The 25,884-nt window shown below is 36.8% G+C and overlaps 1 protein-coding gene and 1 long non-coding RNA gene across 10 annotated transcripts; one reads left to right on the forward strand and one right to left on the reverse strand.

Moving 5' to 3' along the window:
• Window positions 1–526: 526 nt before the first annotated feature.
• On the forward strand, window positions 527–14,258 carry LOC113581378 (C4b-binding protein alpha chain-like). 9 transcript variants are annotated; one of them, XM_035521371.1, is made up of 13 exons: window positions 527–979; window positions 1,363–1,499; window positions 3,470–3,652; window positions 4,090–4,189; window positions 5,536–5,609; window positions 5,716–5,898; window positions 7,120–7,296; window positions 8,090–8,152; window positions 8,304–8,363; window positions 9,293–9,340; window positions 13,162–13,198; window positions 13,697–13,769; window positions 13,850–14,258. In XM_035521371.1, exons 2-12 carry the CDS (start codon window positions 1,442–1,444, stop codon window positions 13,752–13,754), a joined length of 1,041 nt encoding a protein of 346 aa, XP_035377264.1. In that variant the 5' UTR covers window positions 527–979; window positions 1,363–1,441; the 3' UTR covers window positions 13,755–13,769; window positions 13,850–14,258. The 9 variants fall into 9 exon arrangements, 8 of the variants coding, with proteins under 8 accessions (XP_035377264.1, XP_035377269.1, XP_035377266.1 ...); XM_035521376.1 differs by having other exon boundaries at window positions 3,473–3,652; XM_035521373.1 differs by having other exon boundaries at window positions 1,410–1,499.
• Window positions 14,259–22,897: 8,639 nt separating this feature from the next.
• On the reverse strand, window positions 22,898–23,546 carry LOC113581401. The gene is made up of 2 exons (XR_003411066.1): window positions 23,383–23,546; window positions 22,898–23,010 (listed from the first exon to the last, which is right to left on the reverse strand). It is a non-coding gene; the product is annotated as an uncharacterized LOC113581401 (long non-coding RNA).
• Between the last annotated feature and the right edge of the window lie 2,338 nt (window positions 23,547–25,884).

Below are 25,884 nucleotides of genomic sequence, written 5' to 3' on the forward strand. Positions count from 1 at the left end.
GTTTCTCTAACCTATCCAGGAAGATTTGCACTACAATAGGGAGCCCATGTTGAGTATTCCTCTCAAGTTCCTCCCAATATACAGCTTTATATATTACATAATAAATGATGGTTTCAGGTGTGCATTACAAAAGGAGCAATTTGGGCTGATATCTCTTTTCAACTTAAATGGGATATGTGTAATGCTTATGTAATTCTTGTGAAATACTTGTGTAATATTTTTGAACGATTTCCTTTATTTTATTGGTTACTCTAAATTTGTAGGGTAAAGTCCAAATATTTGTCCTGTTCAGATCAGAAATATTACACAGTTCTAATCTTTCACAAATTTGTTCCAGTAAGACATAACAAAGGGAGTAAGACATGACAAATTTTTGAAATATGGCACGAATACCCTTTTGTTTTTGAAACCATAACAGAAGCATATTTTCCCAGCTGGGGTTTTCACTTGGTTAAGATTCTCAACATAAAACCTACAGCATTATTACCCCACGCTAGGTTCTGCCCATTACTCTTAAAATGGAAGCTATGACGCATAGCGACTTCGCCTCAGTGAATTGGAATGTACTAATCTTTTATACTTTTTAAAACGTATTAAGTGACGGTAGCTCCTTTAATGTAAGAGAGTTTATTGTTGGCGTTTTATGAGATTAAATATCAGAATGTTAGCGAGAGGACGTAAATAGAAAGAAGTAGCAGAAGCAAGATAAGGCAACCCTTGGACCAAATTTATTTTCTCTAGACGTTTGAAAGGAAGTTAAGCTTCCTGAATGGGTGTGGACATCTTCCGGGAATGATTAAGATCTACTTGTGAAGAATCGCGTAGGACCTAACCATAATTCAGTATCTAACACTTCTGATACGAAACACGGCTGTTATGTCTGTCAGTGGGAATACCTTTTTCTCATTTTACGTTTTTTGTTGTTAGCCGTACTTCTAACGTTAGCTATTAGCTACTGAGTTGGCTCATGATATATATGGTAGGTGGAGACGCTAGCTAGCTAGAACTGAGAATTGACTTGGTAGCTGGCTAAACTGAAACTGGTCAGCAAAGCAATGATAGGACTGTATACACTGTTTGGTTTATGTTAATGTGTAACGTTTATTTAAGTAGAAAATAGACAGATTTTCGTGTAATTTAGTAATCTAACTAGCTAGCTAATTAGCTAACCTACCTATTGTATAGTTAGCTGACTAGCTACATAGGATAGCAATCATAAACATGAACTGAACCTATAACTTTAGTAACTTATGTTATCCTAGCCATACGATGCCAGTCTGATTTGATAAACCACTTGTACTGTATTTTTGGTTTTGGCTAGCAAACCAACAAGCTCATTGTTTTTCGCCTTATCTAACCTAGTCATTCAACCAGACATTATTTATCCTGTGTTCGCATCATCGGATTAGAGAAATTTGTAGCTAAAATAAGGTGAAAGACCATGTCCCAACGAGTGATCGTCCTTTTCACATGTCTCATGGTGGTTACAGAAACCCGAGGTAAGGTCTGTTGAATCGTCTGTTTATTTCGTCATTTTAATTAAATGCTTAGCTTTAAACTGAGTAGGCATTCGGATTGTTTGAGTATTAGTTCCTCTCAAGTTCCTCCCAATATACAGCTTTATATATTACATAATAAATGATGGTTTCGGGTGTGCATTACAAAAGGAGCAATTTGGGCTGATATCTCTTCAACTTAAATGGGACATGTGTAATATTTGTGAAATACTTGTGTAATATTTTTGAACGACTATCTTTATTTTATTGGTTACTATAAATTTGTGGGGTAAAGTCCAAATATTTGTCCTGTTCAGATCAGAAATATTACACAGTTCAAATCTTTCAAAAATTTGTTCCTGTAAGACATAACAAAGGGAGTAAGACAACAAATTTTTGAAAAATGGCACGGATACCCTTTTGTTTTTGAAAGCATGACAAGCATATTTTGCCAGCTGGGGTTTTCACTTGGTTAAGATTCTTAACATAAAACCTACAGCATTACCCCACGCTAGGTTCTGCCCATTACTCTTAAAATGGAAGCTATGACGCATAGCGACTTCGCCTCAGTGAATTGGAATGTACTAATCTTTTATACTTTTTAAAACGTTTTAAGTGATGGTAGTTCCTTTAATGTAAGAGAGTTTATTGTTGGCGTTTTATGAGATTAAATATCAGAATGTTAGCGAGAGGACGTAAATAGAAAGAAGTGGCAGAAGCAAGATGGGGCAACCCTTGGACCAAATTTATTTTCTCCAGAAGACGTTTGAAAGGAAATTAAGATTCCTGAATGGGTGTGGACATCTTCCGGGAATGATTAAGATCTACTTGTGAAGAATCGCGTAGGATCTAACCTTAATTCGGTATCTAACACTTCTGATACGAAACACGGCTGTTATGTCTGTCAGTGGGAATACCTTTTTCTCATTTTACGTTTTTTGTTGTTAGCCGTACTTCTAACGTTAGCTATTAGCTACTGAGTTGGCTCATAATATATATGGTAGGTGGAGACGCTAGCTACGTTTGTCCAGGTAGCTAGCTAGCTAGAACTGAGAATTGACTTGGTAGCTGGCTAAACTAACACTGGTCAACAAAGCAATGACAGGACTGTATACACTGTTTGGTTTATGTTAATGTGTAACGTTTATTTAAGTAGAAAATAGACAGAATTTCGTGTAGTTTAGTAATTATTATCTAGCTAGCTAATTAGCTAACCTACCTATTGTATAGTTAGCTGACTAGCTACATAGGATAGCAATCATAAACATGTGAACTCAACCTATAACGTTAGTAACTTATGTTATCCTAGCCATACGATGCCAGTCTGATTTGGTAAACCACTTGTACTGTATTTTTGGTTTTGGCTAGCAAACCAACAAGCTCATTGTTTTTCGCCTTATCTAATCTAGTCATTCAACCAGACAATATTATTTATCCTGTGTTCGAATCATCGGATTAGAGAATTTATTTAGCTAAAATAAGGTGAAAGACCATGTCCCAACGAGTGATCGTCCTTTTCACATGTCTCGTGGTTACAGAAACCCGAAGTAATGTCTGTTCAATCGTCTGTTTATTTCGTCATTTTAATTAAATGCTTAGCTTTAAGCCGAGTAGGCATTCGGATTGGTTGTGATGTTTTATTAATGCTACTCAAATGGTGGTCATAAGAAAGCCCTTCCTTTTTTGCATTTGTGTAGAGTAACAATGTATCTGGCACTACATTCTTTCTAATGTTCAGATATAACAGGAGAAGTGAAACAGTTTTGTGGTCACTGAAATATTGTCCTCCTTTTCTCATAAATATGTTTAGAGTTTCATGCAGTACGAATTTGTTCTGGGTAAAAGTACAACTTGTGCAGCTTCTAATGTAGTGAGTCTAATATGGGTGACATTGAGTTCGACTTGAAATGCATCTTAGATTGTTTGTCATGGAAGTATTGTATTCAGGTCTTGGATTTTTTTTATCTCCTCAGCAGAATGTGAACGTCCCAGTGTTGGGGGAAACAGGATTTTGATTGAAGAGCCAACAAATTTCCCCAGTGGATATGAAGCAAAGTTCAAATGCGCAACTGGTTATAAACCAGTTAATCCAACATCTTCCAGTGTAATTACCTGCAATGGAACACAATGGACAGTCCTACAACTTGAATGCAAAAGTAATTCTTCTATAGAAAACTTCCTATTACATACTATCAGAATGGCTGTTTACCTGAAGTTTAGTATTTTTAGTCCTGTTGCGAGTGATTTGGTTTGTTAATTTATATGTGCAGTGTTGTCTCTTATTTTCAGCTCATTTATCTTATATTTACTAATTCTCAGGATTCCCTCTAAGAATTAGTTAACCAATACAAGTTGTGACATGCTAAATGCTTATTAAATGGATCAGGAAGTAAGGGCGTAATGGTTGAAGGGTTACAACTACTGCAGTTTTCCAGGTTTATGGAACTCATTTTAAATAAAAGGAAGTCATTGGCTAATTTAGAAATGGTAAATGGAGTTTCAAGACAAAGAAAGCATTTATATAACAGGTAAAAAATCTTCCATCTAACGGTTGTACAAAGTATATAATATTGTGATATTTTTATGTTTTTAGAAAAATCCTGTGGAAGCCTTGGTGAAATCCCCAATGGGATGTACATATATTCAGATGGACTTCAGTTTGGTTCAACTGCCACAGCGGAATGTAAGGTTGGGTGAGTGAAATCTTGTTTTATATTTATATATATATATATATATATATATATATATATATATATATATATATATATATATATATATATATATATATATATATATATATATATATATATATATATATATATATATATACACACACTTACACCATCAACATTAGTTCTAGCCAAAGGTTCTGTTAAAAAAACAACACAAAAACCCTGCATTGGCATTTGTTGCACTTCAAGGCTAGCATTATAGCTGGTGTGTTGGTCTGAACATTTACAACTGATGGAAAATTGCTTAGTAAAAGGGTGGAACTAGTTCAGGCAGCTAGTGGACTGGTTCGGTTCACAAACTCAAAATTGCTTTGTTAGTTTCCTTAACATTTTAAGAGTCGCAATACTAATCTATTTGTGCTAGCTAGGGACACTTTTCTGAGTAGACAAATAAAGCACTTTTGTAAGTCACTCTGGATAAGAGCATTTGCTGAATGCCATAAATAAAAACAATGCACTTAATGTGTATTTGTAAACTATTGTCTAAACATGTTTGGTGCAGTGTGCAGTGCAGTGCAGGTTTCTGAACCACAGTAGTGAATCAGATGAGAGCCCATAGCATGTACTGCTCATATAATTCTCATTTTAGCAAGCAAAGAAAAAGCTAACAAATCTGTTGTATTGAAAGCTGTTACTTTGTCTCTGCTTTTGACATATGCGTTAAGGGTCAGTTCTGAGATGCTGGTCTCTGTAGATATGCAGATAAAAGAAATTATTCCCAGCTAGTTTTATTTATTCCCATCAACACATTTTTCATGCAACAGTTCAGCATATAACTGCTGTGTTAAGAACAGAAATTTGTTAGTGTTTCATTGTTACCTAATTAAAAATTCTCCATACTTTTTATGAACTGGATTTACAGAATGTTTGTATACCTTGCATAAGGGACTGAAAAGAATGTGCAGTTTTAGGATATAAGATACATAAATTTCAGCATCATATGGAAAGAGCAAGTGTCCATTCCCTTTGTTGATTAATGAGAAGCTTCTTTACAAAGTATTTGCATTATATAATTATATTGTTCTGTTAAAAACTGTCCTTTAAATGGACAGATGTATATTTGAATGAATTCATTTTATAGCAAAATTTACTGTGGTATTATTAGTTGTGATATGGCATCATGGTTTTGTCAGGTGCAAAACAGCATTGTGACAACACAGTGAAAATTGGGGTAGTGTGTGGCTATGAAATTGTGCATATGTATTCTGTAATTATACCCTCTAAATGTACTATACACTAAATTCTATACATTTAACCTTAATGTGGTTTTGCATCTGGAACTGATTACAGTCGGCTTCTACTTGCAGCTATAAACTTGTTGGAGACAATACTAGAAATTGTTTCAGTGACGGATGGTCTGGCAGAAACCCTGTATGTGAAGGTTTGTAATTTTTCTAAGCTTTTTAAAAAACTATGCTAATCTTCAAAGAAACTATATTTTACCAGATTGTTTGAAGCAATATTTGTTTCAATATGTTTCTTCTTAGTGGTGAAATGTACAAAACCTCCTCACATAAAAAATGGAGAGCTTGAAGATCTAATTAAGGAGGAATATGAATATGGAGAAGCAGTCACCTACACCTGTGAATATGATTTTACCCCCTTTGGAAGTCTAACAATATCGTGTTCTGATGATGGCACCTTTCAGCCTTCTCCTCCTGAATGTTTGAGTAAGTGTGGATAAAATATACAAATATACAAAAAAGCACTTTTAGACAACATTTATTTAAATGTTCATTTTTTCCATTTATGTTTTGCAATTTCCTTTTGAAATATTTAGTTTTTGGAGTATTTTGAGTATGGTATATGAAATGCAGAATAAAATGGATATTTGAGTTTATAATGCGGCATATTTAGAGATGGCCAAGCAATATTTATATATCTGGGTTTTTTTAATATTGGCATCAGCCCATAAAGATGCTCATTATGGAACCCTGCATCTAAAATTAATCTTTGAAAATGCTAAGATGATTCATTGGTACCCACCTTTTAGTACACATCTCTCAGTAACTGAAATAGAATGAGTTAGTACCAGCTTTGCATTTACCAGAAAGCAAATGATTAAGCACTATAAAATTCTTTAGGTTTTATCTTTGCTGATCCTAAATAAGATGTAACTTCAGTTTTCGTAGTTGGAATGATTCGTCATCATCTTTGTATTTAAAGTTCTGAGAGACTTTATAAATAACCAAGTTGGCTGTACATAAAGCACCTGCTTGTTTGCTTGGATCTACCAAAACAAAGGTGTTTTAAGCCCAATATGCAATAAAGGTTTTGCAATCTCTGTAGTTGGTGACCTGTAACAAACAGCCATTTACTTGAGGAGTATAGCTATATGTGGTTTTATTGTTATTATAAACAACATGCATCTATTAATTTATCTGCCAAAAGAGTAACACTGACTTAACTCTATTTGTGGATTAAAGGTATATTAACTTGGCTAAGCATTTTCCCTCCAGTATTTTAAATTAATTATGGCAAAAAGCTAGCTGTGTGCCTTAACATTTGGCACATAAATCTTGATTCACAAGAGTCGTGAAGGTCCATGTGGCCAAAATGAGATCATGCAGACATGCACCTGCCTGATGGTGCTGCGCTACTGTCTCATGCTATATAGTCATAATTTAAGATAATTCCCATATAATGTTTTCTTTTGGGTAGTAAGTAGTAACACAGGTTAAAATGACTCCAAAGAAATAACAAATTTTTGAATGCACAAAAAAATGTAAATTATAAAGTGATGGGAACTTAAGTGACGTTATATTTTAGAAATTTGTAAAGCTTAGCCGTTTTTGTTATTTCTTAAAATATTCCTAATTATTGGCATTGACTCTTGGAAAACCCATATTGGCTGGCCAGTGTTTTCATTATTCATATTTCTCTTTATCCAGACGTGACCTGTAGTGAACCAGACATTCAAAATGGAAACAGAGTTCAGGGAGCACCACCACCCTACAGATATAAACAATTTGTCGAGTACCAGTGTAACAGTGGCTACAAAATGGAGGGGGCTGGTTACCTGACATGTGAGGAAAAAGGATGGAATCCACCACCCCCCAAATGCCGTCGTAAGATTAACCCATGTTTTATGTTGAGGCTTTGAATTAATCTAAAAGTTAGTATTTGGTTGTCTGTTTACAATATGTAGACTGGGTCTGTGACCCACTGAAATCACTGTCTGCTTATTTGGGGATATTTATTGGTTTTCAGGATTTTATTGTGGATATATACACAGCATTTTTTAGTCCCATGGTATCTCCCATACAACCCTCCCTTTACTGGATGAACTTTTCTTGTTGTGTCATTGGCTTGCTGCACAGTCATTGCTGAATGAATATGGAGGGCTTTTTTATAATAAATAAGGAGAAAACACTTTACATTTTATACACAGTCATTATACTTTGGCTCTCTATATCCCCAAATAAAGATGACTGATGCATGCATGGACTCTCATACCGTGTTGGTTTATTCAAAATGCACTTTTACTAACTTTGTCAAATGCAGCAACTTGGTGAAGGCAGTGGTTTGCAGGCTCATTGTATTTATGCACAGCAGATAAAATCTTTTATTCTACTAATTTTTCACAGTACTCATGCTAATGTAAACTGGCAAGAGTAACTTTTGTCACTTATCCTTGTGTATCTCAAGGAAATTACAAGTCATTGTCCTTTTGCTTACAAAAGTCTTTGTATTTTACATTTGGACTACTTAATATAGCAAAATTAATTTTCAAATGACTAATAGTATGGTTCTCCATGTATGTATTCTCTAGCCTTGTTTCTAGTAGTTTTGTGTATTTACAATTGCATGCTGTTAAATTTACTTACATTTCTGACTCTGCTATATCTTCATGGTTTTTAGCAATTGCAACCACAAAACCAAAACCAAGACCATCTCCTGGGACCTTAGAGACAATTCCTGGAGGTAGACATTAAAGAAGTAACAAACATCAAAATGTAACAAATAACTTGTAGTAATCAGTGACATGAGTGCTGTGAGAAATGTTTGTTTTGAAAAATTTGCCCCGTACAGTTTGTCATGGTTTTGGTTTTATGTTGTACTTCTTTTCTTCTAGGTTATGGCTCTCCAAGGCCACCCACAACAGGGCCACCCACCACCACACCACCATCAAGTGGTAAGTGCCCATGGATCACTTCTATAATGTGTAATAGTAAAGTTAAGGCAGTGGTAGCTGTGGGTATTTATATGGGCAGTGGTAGCTCAGTGGTTAAGGTACTTGACTTGTAATCGGAAGGTTGCTGATTAAAGCCCCATCACTGCTAAGTTGCCACTGCTGGGTCCTTGAGCAAGGCCCTTAACCCTCATTTGCTCAAATTGCTCAGTCATAATTGTAAGTCTCTCTGGATAAAAGTGTCAGCTAAATGCCATAAATGTAAATGTATAAGGCTGTTTTTATAGTGTTTAGTAAAATCTGCCAGTGGAGAATGCCATGCATATTAGAGTTTATTTCTACAATTAATTCATACCATTTTAAATCACTTAGTTAAATACAAGTATATTAGAAACTGGAATAACATTGGAATAACATTCAAAATGCATTGCTGATCCAGAAGCCAAAAGCCAGCCAGGGCTACAGTTAGAGTGCTAATACTATGCACAATATGCATTAGTCATCCTCCAGTTCATCAATGGTCAGTTTCAGGAAACATGACCACCATTGGTTAGATATTTTAGGATGGTGGGCCAGTCTCGGCTCAGTGATGACACACACACACACAATGCCAGCTACACTGCTGTACCTGACACACATCCCACAACACCCATGATCATGCCACTTCCACTGCAGTGTCACTCACATGTTGTCTGTGGTCCACCACCCAGGTCGTTTCTGTCAGCAATGCACCTGTGCTTAGGGACTGATCAGTAGTGCATTGGGTAAACGGAAGATGACAAAAAGCACATGGCAGTCAATTAGTTTGCTCCATTCACATATGACATCTACAAATAGACAATGTCTGTAGATGCAAGCTAGGCATACCCAGTGAAGTGTCTGTAAACAATTTGCTCAGCATTGTAATTAATTTTTTTTTTTTTTTTTTGTAGGCAGTGGTTTGAAACTTGCATTTGGACTTGGAATACCTATTTTGCTTGGTAAGTGTGCTGACTAGACATTTGCATGATCACACCTTTACAAAATCATGTTTTCTATTATTGTTTCTTTTTCAAATATATGTAGACAGTTTTCATAATGGTCTACATATTTTTATAATCCATGCAGTGAAACGCATTTGCCAAATACAAACATGACAGGTTACTGCTATGGTTACGACCAGAATCAAGTGACTTGGGTATTATATTTGCAGGATAATGTATTGGAATGTATATTGTATTGTTCCCCCATTATAACTTAAATTTAGTTTACAAAATCATGTTTTCTATTATTGTTTCTTTTTCAAATATATGTAGACAGTTTTCATAATGGTCTACATATTTTTATAATCCATGCAGTGAAACGCATTTGCCAAATACAAACATGACAGGTTACTGCTATGGTTACGACCAGAATCAAGTGACTTGGGTATTATATTTGCAGGATAATGTATTGGAATGTATATTGTATTGTTCCCCCATTATAACTTAAATTTAGTTTAAAAGATTATCCCCACATAGACGGAACACTACATAGGGTACCCATTAGGGAAACTACAGACAGAATTCAGACAACACTGGCTTGTGCCAGAAATGTATGATAGGGTCACAATCATCACGTATACTATCCAAAACATCAACAATAAGTAGACTAGGAGTACAGTCACAGCTATTGAGTGAAATACTGAAATGTTCATTGCTTTACGCAAGCTTAATTTATTCTGGTTCATTAATATTCTGTGACCATTACTTTTGGTTTCACCTGAAACAGTGGTGCCAAACCAGTCAACATATCTGTTTAAATGCTGGTCCTACTAAATACAACACTAACTTCTGATGTAGGAAATTGCTATGCTTTGTTGTACCTTTTCCTGTTAACAGTATACATCGGTTGTACACTACATTTAAGGTGCACTATGGGTAACAATATAGTGAACTATATAGAGAATCTGAATTGTCCACTTGGAATTTTGCAACACTACAAAATGGCTGACACTATAAATGGAACATTTGGGTGCAATTTCAGATTCGCCATGAATGACTGAGAGTGTAAACTCTGGCAGTACTGTGGTATTTTGGGACCATAGCTAATATTGAGGCAACAAGAGTAGCCAATTTTAGCATCATTAACACTTGCCAACCAGGTTGAGGATACCTATGCCAACATCAGTTCCTTGTCATCAAGCAATCATTACCTAGGAGAGTTCATAGCACAAATATTAGTGATTAGTGAATGTCTTTTCAAGCTAGTGTGAAGTAACTGATGAGCTTTATGCAGAAAAATGTAGGACGGCCAGATGACCTAGATGGCCAATGGTTAATATTCCTATTATGGAGAGAGTCTTATATTCTGCATGGCTACACCATTCCCACATTGCAGGGATGAGTTCATCAACTTGGGGCACACTCCCAATGGCCTCACTGCCATCCCACTTCTGACCCCATGTGTAACCCTACACAGGGCTCAAACCCAGGAGGTAAACATGAGCTCTGACCACCGGACCAAAGAGCCAGCTGTCTGGCTTAGCAGCCAGAGTACCCAAGTGGCAGTCTCTGTCACAGTTTGGCACTGCTTTTAGATGTGTGTCCAAAAGAAAGTCACACAGAATGCAATGCTAGCCAGAATAAACAAGGATTGTGCTCACGAAATAAGCTTTACAGAATTTAACTCAATAATTTTTTACTGATAAATGGGATTGTGGACGTAGCTATAGTTGGGCATTATTGAAGTTACAGAATAACAACTGAAACTATAAAGCATCGCTAAATTGTCTTATTTCAGTATGCTGTGATTGTATCTCTAGTCTACTTATTGTTGATATTCCAAGCAATTTACAAGATGAAAGGTAAAATGATGTACAGTATTTCTGGCACAAGTTCAAGTCAGTCAAATTTATTTATATAGCACTTTTTACATTATTGGATTGATAAAACATTTAACCAAACAGAATATTTTAACCAATTATTTGTAGGGTGCTGTAATCACACATTCAAGCCTTTAGCTCTCCATGTACACATTCCTTAGGCAACAAAGCCTAAAACAGTAAATGAGAAATTTGTTGTTAATATTTTTTTTACTATGATATCTGGTGATTAAACACTTAGCTAAGAGTATATTTTATAGTTAAATGCAGGCTCACATAGCTACCTAACTTATCATAGCTAATGTCACTTGGGTAATGCAGTCTTCACTTGGTGTATAACATTACAGGTTACATAGCTAAGTAAATTAATGAATGGTACAGTTTAATTTTTTACGCGGCATTATCCATCTAATTCACACAAATGCATTTTCCAAAGTATGAATACAAGTGTTATTTATGTCATCGGCAGCTTATGTAGTTTTTCCCCTCCCAGGTGGACAGCACTTTATCAACTACTATTTGTTATTATTATACTAAATGTATCAAGTTTTTGCATATTTTAAAATATCCTAATTTGAATTTAGACCTGTATGATGGTCTGAGCTCTTGGTTCCATTTAATGTGGCCTACAGGGATTTCCACTTGTCCACTTGTTAGGAATTTAGCTGCACAGGGGAGAGTAGCATATTTGACTATAAGCAAATCAGAAACTGCTAATGTAAAAGACAATTGTCTGGGCCATCAAACTCACGTTCACAAACTCGCTCATGTTCCCCCTCAATCTTTCTCTCATTCGCCATCAAGAATGCCCAAAAGAATGACTGTGTGTGACAGTATGACACTGACAGTAAAAGGTTTGATGGTGAGTGAGAGAGGGTGATTTTCAAACTGCCTAATGACCTAAAGGTCCTCTTATACATTTGTAATTGCATTTTAATTTTGGCAGACTTGGTGTGAGATGGTAAGGAAATGCAATTGCAAATAGATGATTGTTATTCCATGTTTAATGCCAGTCATACTGTTACAATAAAAATGAAAGGACTTTATTTTAAATTTGTTGGCCAGTGTACACAGAACATTTATTTTGAATTGTCTTTAATAAAATAATTCAACATGGGAATGCAATTGTACAAATACCACTTAAATAGCAAATTTGCATTTGGAATTTGCTTCAAGAATATGCTGCTATATACAAGTGTCAGTAAGAGAAAGCTATCATGCAGACTTAATGCATAAAGATTTTAGTATTTTCTGCATGAGACACACAGAGGTATGCAACCGTATTCTATCCTGTTTTTGTGACAAAATGAGGAGGCAGGATGCTGAGCCAAGTCTCCATAACAAAAACAGACGTTTATTGAAGCACACAAACTGAAACCAAAACACGATATATGACAGTAGACAAAAGGACACCACAAAGGGTAAAACAGATAGCACTCAATAGGTAAGATGGCTAAGTGTAAAGCACATCATGGATCGCATATACACAGGGTCAAACACTGATGAAGGACTAATACAAAACAGGGCCTTAAATATACACGTTAACAAGGACAATAAGTGAGGACAGGTGTACCAACCACCCAACTAACAAGGGAGGGGCATGGGGAAAGGCACAAACACACACACACCACGTGCCAAGAGGCTACGTGGGCTTGGTGGGCGGAGTTGAGGAGGGGGCCCTTCTACCCTGTTCTATTTTTATTCCATAAAGTTAGTCCTGTCCCTGTTGCCAGTCCAGCATAAATACACTGAAGAGCAGATTAATGTTATTACAAGCAATTTAACAGTATAGTGCAGTCCTTGTCAAATATTTTACTATTATTAATATAATATTAATTACATAGTTGTGAAATTATCTGATTGTCATTCGGCCCTTTCATATTCCTTTGAAAGAATTGTACCCATTCATTGTACCCATTCATGAGCCATTTGTTTGACATTCAAATCCTCTCTTTGCAGCAACTGTTGTATTGGTGTTTTTCATCAAAAAGAGAGCGTAAGTGTAATGTCACTTTCGGTTTTTAGAGGTACTCTCACCAAGCACATTATTACTCATGTTTTGACACCTGAAAAACACAATTTTATCTTGCCTATTCGCCAAAGCTGACCTTTGACATTTTTTTAAATATCTCCAAAAGAGGGCTAAAGTGCAACACCTTTCATTATATTTTATGATTGTTAAAGCCTCTGTTGCTTTCTGAATTTGTAGATCAATTGCATTGTATATTTATTTATATATTTGTTTGATTTTATTTTTCAATAAGCACACACCATGCTTAGTGCCCCAAAAAAACATAAACGCACCTAATAAAAGCAAGTTTCTTTGGAACTGACAAAAAACCCTTAAATTGTATATCCACCATTGGGTTATGCTGAGAAGATTTTAATGTAGTTGAACAAGGTGACTTGGGTTTTTATATTGGAGAAGTGTACTATATGTTCACAGGTATTCTGCCATGCTCTAAGTGACCATTAATGCACTTTTGGCTTGCAGCTCTAGGAACGAGCGCACTCTAAAGGTGTCCACAAAAAACGAAGATGCAGAGTATTAGCAGCCCCATTATCTGGTAAGAAAAGTAGAATATGAATCTTCTTTTTCAAATTGTTCTTTTTTTTTTCACTTAGTTTGTCCTAATACCTTTTCTAGGCCTCCTGACTCTTCTCTGAATGATCCCAAGCCTTTCGTAAAATGGAGGAATCCCTCATGAATAATTTCTCTGTATGTTCCTCCAGGATACCAAAAAACTCACCAGAAAAATATCTCCGTTCATGTGATGTGCAAGTTTTTTTTCAGCAGACTAGCACGACTGCAGTATTTCTGTATGTTGTTTAAACATGCATGTGATTTTTGGTTTTGATTAGAACTGTGCTTCATCTTTCCATAAAATTGTTTAGAAAGTTTAGCTGTATTGTTTAAACTGCAATCACCTCCAGCTGCACTAGAAGCCATGTCACCTGTATAGTTGGCAAAACAGTACGTGGATCAACATGGCTCAAATACCTGAATGACTGCTGACTTTGGACTATATTAATTTTGTAATGCTGTAAACATTATAGCCCAAATAATTTTTTACCATAATCATTAGTCAATGACTGAAATATCCCTTTAGGGCTTTGATTAGACTGTATTTATTATTTATTTTTTCCTTCCCACATTTCCCTGAGAAAACATCTCATAAAAATGTGGATAACAGCATCCTTAGAAGGTGAAACACCAAGTATTCCAATCATACTACATATAACAAGATCAAATATCAATAGTTTTACACAAAAAATTCCACTGATCCTTTTGTTATCTTTATCTGTGCTTTATTTGGGTACAGTGATGAGTGACATGTCTCAAATCCCCAAAGTGCTACAGAGAGCTACTACAGATTTCCCTCTCACTCGCTTACAAACACGCGCGCGCGCGCGCACACACACAAACAAACAAATGGGAAAAAAAACACCTTAGAAACCATATTTTAATGTGACGAATACATTAATTGATGTTGATCTTGGCTGTTTCAATTTTTGTCAGTTTATGTATAGATTTGTTTTGTTTTTTTAATGGGTAATGTTACCCATATTTAAATTAATTTTAATAAATTATTTTTCATAACCACCCAATAAAAAAAGAGCTTTTCAGATTTTTTTCTGATCTTTATTTCAAGGTTATGCTTGGGTGAAGTAAAGGCATTAGGTGACTTCCCTATTGTAACTCAGTTCATCTTTTCTCTTACAAGCAAACATAACACTGGCCATCAGACAGGTGGCATCTGAGCCAATTCAGGATAGTCCTAGAGAAACCTACCAAGTGCTCGGGTCTGTGTATTAAATAATGCTCCAATGTCAAGAATTAATGAGTGATCAGAATCAGCACTCTGCCACAGTAAGTTGCCAAAAACATTAGAGGTCAGGAAATTATCTGACTGAATAAAAACATTTTCTAAAATGTTTGTTCAGAAATATGAGGTTCACTATATTCCTGAGATTAAAATGGCTTGATGTGCTTTATTATGCAGTGGGCTAAACAAAGAGGGTGCAGAAGTTAGGAGTTAACAATAGCTAAAATATCACCCAAGATGAAGGAAAAATATTTTTTTATAAACTTTATCACCGATGAACGTCTCTTGTGTCCTTCAAATATAGTAATTGTGGGTCCGTTCGAAATCGCTTGCTATACTTAACGCAAAAGCAGTACGCGAGGTATTGTGTCCGAATACTTAGCATTCATTAAACAGTACGTGGAAAGTCCCCGGATGAGACACTGCATCAGGATACATTTTGGCTGTGCCCCAATTGCGTACTACACACTAATACTGTATGGTATATACTGATTTTAATAGTACAGGTTTAGCACGTTGGTACACTAAATGTACTACTTTATTTCTTACTAACTGGTAATGAAGTGTTGCTATGCCAACATGCATAATTGTAAGATACAAGTTGTTAGATTTTCTTTGATTAAAAAAATGGAAATTAATGATTATTTTTACCGTTCTTCTTTACGACGACAATGACGGTACTGTAAAACAGTGCTGCTTTATTTACTAACCTTGTGTGTAGTTTCCAGTTTTATTTTTAGAAAGTTGTTCTGTGAATTAAACCACAGCCTTCACAAGTTTACCACGGGAAATGGTGATATTTCACATGGTATACGCTGACAATAATATCCACCGGAGTACGTCCCCTCTGTGGGACTGAGTAGCGAAACATTTACAACACAGCTGTGTTTAAGGAAAACCAGCAAAACCGGAATGAAAGGCAGTTGGGCTCAACAGTGATCTGTCCAAATTACCAATAGAATCAATGGTCCGTGGACATCGGCATGTAGCCAGGAATCGGGTTTCCTGACGTTTATATGTAGCCTACCTGATTTCAATATCAGGACATATGCTAAGCAAAGCCTGAAGGCACACAAAACCTAGACACTTGGTTATACAATGGCTATTTGTATTTTAGTTGTTATTTTAAAAGTTGGAATTCAAATTAACAGTTACTAACACTATTAATAACTGCCTCAGGCTACTAATAGACAAGAAATTAATATCTTACCCAATAACGCAAAATCAGAGGCTAGAGTTGATTAAATGTGTGGGATTAATGGTGGTGTTGAATTTATACGCTTCTGTCCGAATGTAGCTGTGTGATTTTGTTTTTTTGCTTTTTAATTTCAGTAGCCATTAAGCACTGCTCAATTAGGCTTCATCGCTCATTCAGTCTGTATGAACTGTTGTGATCTGATCTGATCTGCGTTAAAGGCTAAGCACCACCTAATGGACCACCCTGAAGATTGCACATTATCATAGCTACTAAAAAAAATGGAATATGTGAATTAAATGAATATAACATGATGATAATTTCTTTTAAAATGATGAATTCAAGTAAATTGACGTAAAAACCCGAAGTCGCTCCAGCAATTCCAGAAAGTTGCCGAATAACATCACAATCAAACACCATTATGATTAACGTGGACTGCACATTTTCCAGTGCTGATTCTTCAGATTCTGAAGACATTTTTGAATTTGATAAATCTGCAATAACAGTGGGGGTGATTGAATTTCACTGTTGCTATACAATCATTTAGATTTGAGCCAGAGATCGAAGAAGCTGCACCAGAGAGCATTGAACAACCTAACCAGTAGTCGGAATTGGGAATTCTGACTGGTAAAAACTCTTTTATGATGGCTATTACACCCTTTTATGATAGCTATTAAACTGAAAATAATCCTAAAATTAAAATTATTACTGTCTGTTAACAACTACACTGGACAACAACAAAAATGCTTCTGAGTTAATAAGGTGCAGTTCTTAATGATTTCAACATCCTAAACGCAGATATAGCCATGAAAATCTGTTATTGGCTAACAATAACTCCATGTGATCCATAAGAGACATTGTATTAGGTACAGCTATAAGATAAACATTTTTAATATTTCAAAATACTGAGAAATATTGCATCATATTGTATCAGATCATGGTGATCATACCCAAGAAGGTCTATTGCATCACTGCCTGACGTAACATTACGCAATCGCTGATTTAAGATTAGGCAATAGGGAGATATATAAAGCAAGACACCATAGGACAAGTAATTTATTTGGTGCTTCTTGTGCTAAATGTCATGTTAGATGTAAATGCAGCTGCGTTAGGTTAAATGTAATTCCAGCTGCATTATAAACACTACTGAAGTGATACAGATAGTGTCAATCAACAAGTATCAATGCCTCGTAACTATCAATATTGCGGACAATTTTTTTTTACATTTGTGGGACTTTTGCAAATCAGCAGAAGGACATTGATCAAATGCAAAAGTGAAGAAGGCATATTATCTGTATTTCAGATGCAAGATCGGTGAGCAGGACAAGTCCTCGGCCCCACACATATGTTGTCGTACGTGTGCAACAAATCTGTCACAGTGGATGAATGGAAAAAGAAAGAAAAAGAAAGACGATGCCCTTTGCCATTCCGATGGTTTGGAGGGAGCCCAGCAATCACATAACTGACTGCTACTTCTGCATGGTGCCTCCTGGTTCTGGAGGCATTACAAAGAAGAAGAAGTGGGCAACAGCATATCCAAATATACATTCTGCTATCTGACCTGTTCTGCATGGCGAAGGACTTCCTGTTTCCGAACCTCAGACAGATGTTTCTAATGATCCTTTAGACCATGATGATGGAGACGAAATGACTCTGGAGTTTCCTGGACCTTCAACGTTGGATGATCATCAGGAAACGGATTCGGACTTCAGTCAAGGTGCATCATATGCGCCGCACAGAATAACGCCGGAAGAACTGAACGATCTTGCTCGTGATCTGGAGCTGTCCAAGAGCAAAGCAGAATTACTAGGCTCAAGACTTCAGCAATGGAATCTTCTTCAGGAAAATGTACAAGTGACATTGTATCGAAAGCGGCATCTGTAGTCAGAGCCTTTCTTCAGAAAGGTAGATAAGCTTGTGTTCTGCTCTGACGTCAACGGCTTGTTGAATGCCCTCGGAATCCAACATGACCCACAAGAACGTCTTCCATCTATCCCAGTCGGACATGCTGTGGATATGAAAGAGACATCTGACAGCAGCTGTGGATTGTCTTGAATACAGCAAGTATGGCTGGCATATCTGTTCTGACCTTAAGGTCAGCTCTGTTGATGGGTCTGCAGCTGGGATATACAAAGTACTGCTGTTTCCTATGTGAATGGGAGAGCAGAGCGCATTCTTTGCACTATGTGAAGAAACACTGGCCCCTGAGGAAGTCTCTGAAGATTGGAGAGAAGAATGTGCAGCACTCAGTACTGGCAGAACCGGACAAAATACTTCTACACCCCCCCCCCCCCCCACACACACACACACACAACACACATCAAACTCGGTTTGATGAAGAACTTGGTAAAAGCCATGGATCGGAATGGATCAGCATTTAAATACCTGTCTGAGAAATTCCCTTGGATCAGTGAAGCAAAAATTAAAGAGGGAATTTTTGTGGGTCCTCAGATCCATTAACTCTTCATAGACGAAAAGTTCGACTATCTGCTTAAGAGTGACGAGAAAAGGGATTGGGATGCATTTAGTCTGGTGTCAACTAACTTCCTCGGGAATGTCAGGGCTGGAAACTACAAGTACAGTAAACATAGGCAGGGTGAAACTATTGGGCTGTAATCATCAGGTGAAACTAGAAAGTTACGTTTGTGAATATACATCATGTTGGTTTGATAAAGTTTGATGAATATGTAGCGAATTTTCTACTTTTAATGAATTGTCAGTTACAGCTGTTAAACTTAATTGGGGCACCACCCTGTTTAACATGGAAAATGCATTAATTTTAATGAATGTATTAATGACTAATAATTCAGTCTCAACTCATGAAAGTTGCCAATTTGATACAAGATTATTTCTCGTCTACCAAACATAATATCACCCAGGCTCACAAACATAATAAACTAGGTAGGAGGATCAGGAGAGAAAGCCATTGTGAACAGTGAAGTGGGGAACTAATTAAGAGTTATGAGGCTGTGTTACAGGTGAGGGGAAAAATGAACTAATCTAATTTCATTAATAAATACTAAAGATAATAATGATACCAACTGGTAACAAGTAAATGTTGGCTCTTACAACTCGCTGGGGAACAGTCTGCAGATGCATGAGTGTGTTCCGTTGGATCAGCGTGGAAAGTGCAAGGGAGCATCCATTTGACTTCGGGCATCAAGTCAGCATGCCAGAGGATAAGACCAGTCTTTCATCCAACTGCCTGAATGGCAGTAAGAGTAGTGTCCTTTCTGTGAACAGTCTGCTGTACCTTGTAGTTCTTAACATTCCGTGACGATGTGGAGACCAGCGTTCTTAGACCAAGGAATTGGATTTTGGAATCTGGCTCTAGTGAAAGTCACATAGGCCTTCAGACACAACAGATTCCTCTGCTCACCTCTCAACTCCACTCACCAACCCAACTTCTCCACCCTACTCAACTGAGGGGGTCGAATTTGTTAGCTATCTTTTGGAAGAAACGAGGCCTGTCTAGGTCATGCATATTTAATAACCTCTGTTCACAATTGGGGGGTAAGAATTTAAGGGATATCGGAATACAGGAATACATAGGATCCACGACCAATCAATTATCCTCAACCTCCCTATCAGGTCTTCAAAGCCACTCTGTAAGAAAGTTTATTACTCTGCAAGGACACATGGCACAAACTTTACGACCCCAGATCTGGTCTGAGGAACTAAAGACCATAAAATACCCTGCTTGGAATTTAAGGATGACTACACAACCTGGAATACCTAGATTAGAAAAATTTAATAAAAGTCCATATTTATGATGGACTACTCAATTTTAACCTCTCCTAATCAAAAGGCCTTCCTGTGAGCATTACAAGAAGACAAAATTGAAATAATGTTTTTGTTGACTTCAGGGGATGCAAAAAGATTTCTTTGACTGCATGCACTATGAATCCACAGCACCCCTCAGTGTCTATACTAGGTTCCCCATCTTGACTGACTAACCATGTACAGCCCAACAATTAATTGTGATATAACAGTCCAGGTACACTTAATTCTGAATGAAATGTAACTAACCATCACCACTGAATTGAGACTTCCTCCCTCTAAACTCCCCTAAGTCTTGTTATCTCAGCTATTCATGAAATTATTATCCCCATGTTTGACCCTATTATTGTAGTATTTGCATATTAACCTGTACACTTGTAACAAAGGCTGAAGACAGCCACCATACTCAGGGCTCAAACCCAAGGCTGACAAGAGGTAAGCATGAGCTCTGACCACTGGACAATAGACAAAGGAAGATTATACAATCATGCTCTATATCTTTGTCTCTTTTCTATGCTCTTCTACCTCTCTAAGTCTCTGTCTAGTAGTGAATGTAACTGCTTTATTATTCTGTCCCCTTCGTGCATACTGGCAGGAATCGACAGATAGCTAAACAGTAAGATCTGGAAGGCTTGAATGAAGACAAGTACCAAAGTAAACTTTAGCGTTCTTTACTGAAGGTCTTGAGCAACATGAGCTTCCAGTGTTTTTTTCTTTGTAAAACTGAAATAAATATAAATGTATCATTTACTAATACAGCTCGTACTACCATATGCAAACCAAAATGCATTAATGGTTTAAACAGTACAAATGACAAATGTCTACTGCATATATAGGACTTACAATAAAAATGTAACAAGGGACAGCTTAACAGTATAGTAGGAAAGGTAAGCAATTTGCATGGGATAATGATAAACTACATTGTAATCACAAAATAATTATAATTATAAAATCTTAGTAGATAACATAAATAGGCAACATAACTTGCAGTAAAGCTTCTCCAAGGATCAACACAAAAGGCTTGTAATGGATAAGGAACTGCTCTGATGCGTGAGTCGCACCCTATATGCTGTCTGCATTATGGCTGTATTGAATTATGACCTCTAATTATATGACTGGAAATCACCCAATAGAAAAATAAGAAGAATAAATGAAGCCTTCCTTCCGCTGTTAACAAATGCCACATGATGGCGCCAAACATTATGAACTACATGTAAACATGGCACTTATATATAATTGTCTGCTTTATATTGCTTGTAAGAACATCCGCTTTCCATCTAGAAATACGTGGGCCAAAGGGCTCAGGTGAATTAGGATAACTGATCCCAACGGTTAGAGTTTAAAAGATATATATCTCATAAGCAAATACTACTACCTAGTTGTTTTATTCCCCTCTCTTCGTTTGGTTAATTTGTATTTTGTATTACTCCACCAAAGCCACATACGAGACAAAGAAAACATGAATATGAGCAACGATAGGGATAATTTCTCTCATGCCACTTCCCATAACTCAGGCTTATAAAAATCAACGCTCCAGAACAAAGTTTAGGTTTTTGTTTTAGTTAGATTAATTCAAGTAAAGAAGTCTGATCCTCTTGTGAGAAGAATCAAGTGCTTAGGATAGTGTCTCATTTTATCTTACCTGTCTGTCTTGTATCCAGTTTGTAAGTCTGTCTTAACTAATTTAGTTTGCTTTCCACTACTCTGTCAATGTAAAATCTTTTTGTGTGTGTGTGTGTGTGTGTGTGTGTGTGTGTGTGTGTGTGTGTGTGTGCTGTTTGTAGAATTAGGATTAACACTGTCTGGCCAACAGTAATTGGTACTTGTCTAGTCAGCCTTAGTTTAGTTCCAGGACACGTTACAGCAGTGGTCCACTTATGGGCTACACCTGTGGGAACATCTCCAGTCCAGCTCGGATTTCTCAGTGAATTTCAGCGTAGTCCTTAATAATTGGATCAACTTGCTCTGCCAACTCGGAACAACTTGGGCGATAGATCAGGGTCGCTGGCAGCTCAGAGAAAGTTTGAAACCCGGTGGTACACGCTCGGCCCGAGACCTGCATAGCCAAAGCTCACCAACACTCTTTAGCCCCTTATTAACACTTAAAGTAAGAGCTGTGGTTTCCATTCATATGCTAGCTCGGGGTGTCCGCAATTGAGCTGTATTTCCCATAGAAAATTTGGTCCAGATTATTGTTTCCTCCCCTTGTTAGGCTAGGCAGCAATAGAATCTCCTCTCTTGTCAGGCAACTCTCTGGTAGCTAGCTCTGTAAGATCTTTGGATAGGTGAGCATTAGCTCAACGGTTCCACAGCCTCGCTCCTCTGTCTTACGGACACATCCTGATGTATGTAGTTGCTATTGTAATGTCCATTGTCGACCAGAGAAGGATGCCGCCCCCTTGAGTCTTAGTTCCTCTCAAGGTTTCTTCCTCATGCTCTAGGGGGTTTTTCCTGGGGGCTTGGACTCAGACACGTGTAAAGCTGCTTTGTGACAATGTCTGTTGCAAAAAGCTCTGCATAAATAAATTTGACTTTGACTTTGCCGAAATTTCTAGTCCCACAGGTATAAGCTCCACAAATATGTATATATATAAGTTCTACAAAGTTCAATATGTTTATCATGGTGTTCATTATGACCTCAAATTGTAATAAGATGAAGTAATATGTAGTTATCTTCAAACCTAATCTTCAAATTGTGGTGTTTGTTTCTATTATTCTGGTAATTTGTCCATTGTTTTCTTTTCTTGTCCTATTCATTGTCATGTTGCTTACATCATGTTTATTGTAGACAAAATAGGAAAAGAATTAAAGTGCTTTTTTAATCACTTCGCATATTCTACATGTTTTTAATGCTTCACTGATTGCAAACTCCATTCAAGGACCACAAAGTATGAAATTGTCCAATTATTTTATTTTTGCTTTAATTTTGTTTGTGGTGAATCTCCTTAGAATGCCTTAAAGGAATTTCCCCTCTGTCGTTACGACAGGCGCATCCTGCCTTTTGACCTGTTAAAAATAGAAGGGTGAGAGGGTTAGTTAGGTTTGTAAATGACCTTGGAAGAATAAGCAAAGCTTGCATGAGAAGCTAAGGATTTTTATTTTTCCTTGAGAAAACAAGTCAGTAGCCTCTAGCTAAGCAAACTGTAACAAATTCAAAACTCATTTTACATTCTTGTTTATTTTCTCATCTTTTAGTATATGAGTATATGATATATATATATATATATATATATGTTCGCTCATCACAATTTTTTTCCCTTTTTTGTAACCTACACTGATTACGGAAACCTGTTTTTGTTTGTTGAACATACCGGTACAAATATTCTGGTCAAGTCATCTGGAAAGGCCTTCAATGCAAATGCAACTAAATCTCATTACCGAGCCAGTTTGAGAATCATGTCCACTGAAGCAGGAACAGCTGGGTCCTTTTGGTGTTCATGTTGCGCACACAGGTTTATAAGCCCAGCAGCGCAATCAGCTGTTCTTGTTTGAAACCATTGACGCATAAGGCCAGCCACTGTTTATACTGTCATATCGCCCGATTCCTTAGCACACTACAATACCTAGCAGGCTGTTCGTCACCCAACCCAGGACTCAACCAATCAGGAACGTCACGTCAGCTCACCATCACCCGAACATTGAATTTACCTGTGTGTCATTTAGAAACATGTATATAATCTCGTCTGGACGTTCGTTATGTTGCGAAGTATTGCCTCTAGTGTTTTCTAAGTATGCCGAGCTTTATTTATCTGATTTTTGCCTGTCCCTTTTGGATCGTCTTTCTGGTTTCGATACAGACTGTTTTCCCACTATTCGAGCTACTCCCAGCTTTGCCCATTTTGTTTCGAGCTTTTTCCACTACGTGGAACTACAAATAAAACCCTGTCTTTTATCCGAAAACGTCTGGTTTTTGTACGGCCCGTTACACATACATTCATTAGTTTAACAATGGTAAGGTTTCTGTGATTTCTTTCTCTTTTGATAAATTTGCTAAATCTCTGTTTTAGCCCCACTCAGTTCACCGCAAATCGTGTTTTGTTAATCTTGTTTTGTTAAGTTTGTTTTGCTATATCTCTATTTTAGTGAATTCAATAACTCTGGTGATTATTAATATATTCCTCACTTTTCTTCATGCATTTTTTCCCCATTTTTAAAATCTGATTACTCAATAAACTTACCATTTGCTGCAAAGCTTATGATTCATGGGTAGTTTTCCTAATATCAAGTAGATGAGAAATAACCACATTCGAACTTGTGGCTTTAATTTTTCCTGCTAATCATGGTGGTGCCCCAATTCATCTCAACAATTTTGCCAATTTATTGATGTGTACACATTTCTACATAAACCTTGCCTCTCTCACTTTGTTCGTTATGTTGCGAAGTATTGCCTCTAGTGTTTTCTGAGTATGCCGAGCTTTATTTATCTGATTTTTGCCTGTCCCTTTTGGATCGTCTTTCTGGTTTCGATACAGACTAATTCCTTGTTCTTAATGCCACTGCCTCCAAATCATACAATATAGCTCACCACCATCATGTAAGCCTTCCTTTTCCAGTACCCTTCTTTCACACATCACTCTTAAAATATTCTGTACTCACTTCATCTGGCCTGTACTTCATTCTTCATGTCCTTCTACTTTGGACAGTTGTTACTTTGGACTGTGGATCCCAAGTATTTAAACTCATCTGACTCCACTTGTATTCCTTATATCCTCACCATTCCACTGTCCTCATGCACGTGTATTCCATTGTGCTTCTACTAACTCCAGTTCCTCGTCTCTCATACCTTCACCCCTTCAGGCTCTACTCAGTCTTCTCCCTGATCTCACAGCATCTGCAGACATCTTAGTCCATGGAGATTCTTGTCTGATATCATCTTGATCTCATCAACCTGTCCATCACCACTGCAAACAAGAAAGAGCTGATCCTCCATATTCGTCATTCCTACCACACACCTCACCATTGTCACACTGCTTTAATACATATCTTACACTACTTTTAAATACGTCTCTGTTCCTGCCTCTTCTATAAATATGTATTCACCACAGACATTTGCAAAATCCACCACCATCTGTCCTTCCACATTTTCTTGACATCATCTCTTTTCCCTTTACCAACATGCCCATTGACATCCAATCACCACTCTTTCCTCCTTGGAGAGACTCAAAGAAATCATCTTTCATTTCCATCTTCAGCCCAACCTGCAGGGCCTATCCATTAACAACATTGAACTTGCAGGGTCTATGCATTAACAACACTGAATTGCAGGGCCTATGCACTGACAACATTGTCAACTTCAATTTCCAACTCTGTCCTACATTCTCCTTACCTCTGGCACACCTTTATCTTTTCTCAGTCTCACTAATATAGTTATTCACCCAAAATGACAGAATTGCCTTGTTTTTGACTTATTGTCTTGTACTGGATGCACTCCAAGATGTCCAAAGATCTATATTTTACCACAAAATTGCATTTTTAAAAAGGTTTTTTTTGATACTTAGTTACTTGAACACTAAAAAAAATGCATATATGAAGTTAAATATATTTCTCTTTGGAAAATACTAATTTTATAGGTCTTTTTTTTACTAAGCAAAAACAAATAATAAAAAAACTGAATTTTTTCTTATATAGTCTTGTGTCCTGACTATGACCATAGTGCCAGTGCAAAATTGTATTTCCCAGCCACACTAGTTGGTCTACTGAATGTACACACAAAATGACAGAAATGCCCTGTTTCTGACTCATCACCTAGTATTAGCTCTGCTCCCAGTTATCCAAAAACCTATAGTTTACTTCCAAATTGCATTATTCTTAAAGTGTAATATATCCTGACTATGACACTATCAATAAAGTATTAGTGCAAAACTGGATTTCCCCAAACAC

This window comes from Electrophorus electricus, chromosome 22 (genome assembly GCF_013358815.1).
Source record: "Electrophorus electricus isolate fEleEle1 chromosome 22, fEleEle1.pri, whole genome shotgun sequence".
Classification (NCBI taxonomy): domain Eukaryota; kingdom Metazoa; phylum Chordata; class Actinopteri; order Gymnotiformes; family Gymnotidae; genus Electrophorus; species Electrophorus electricus.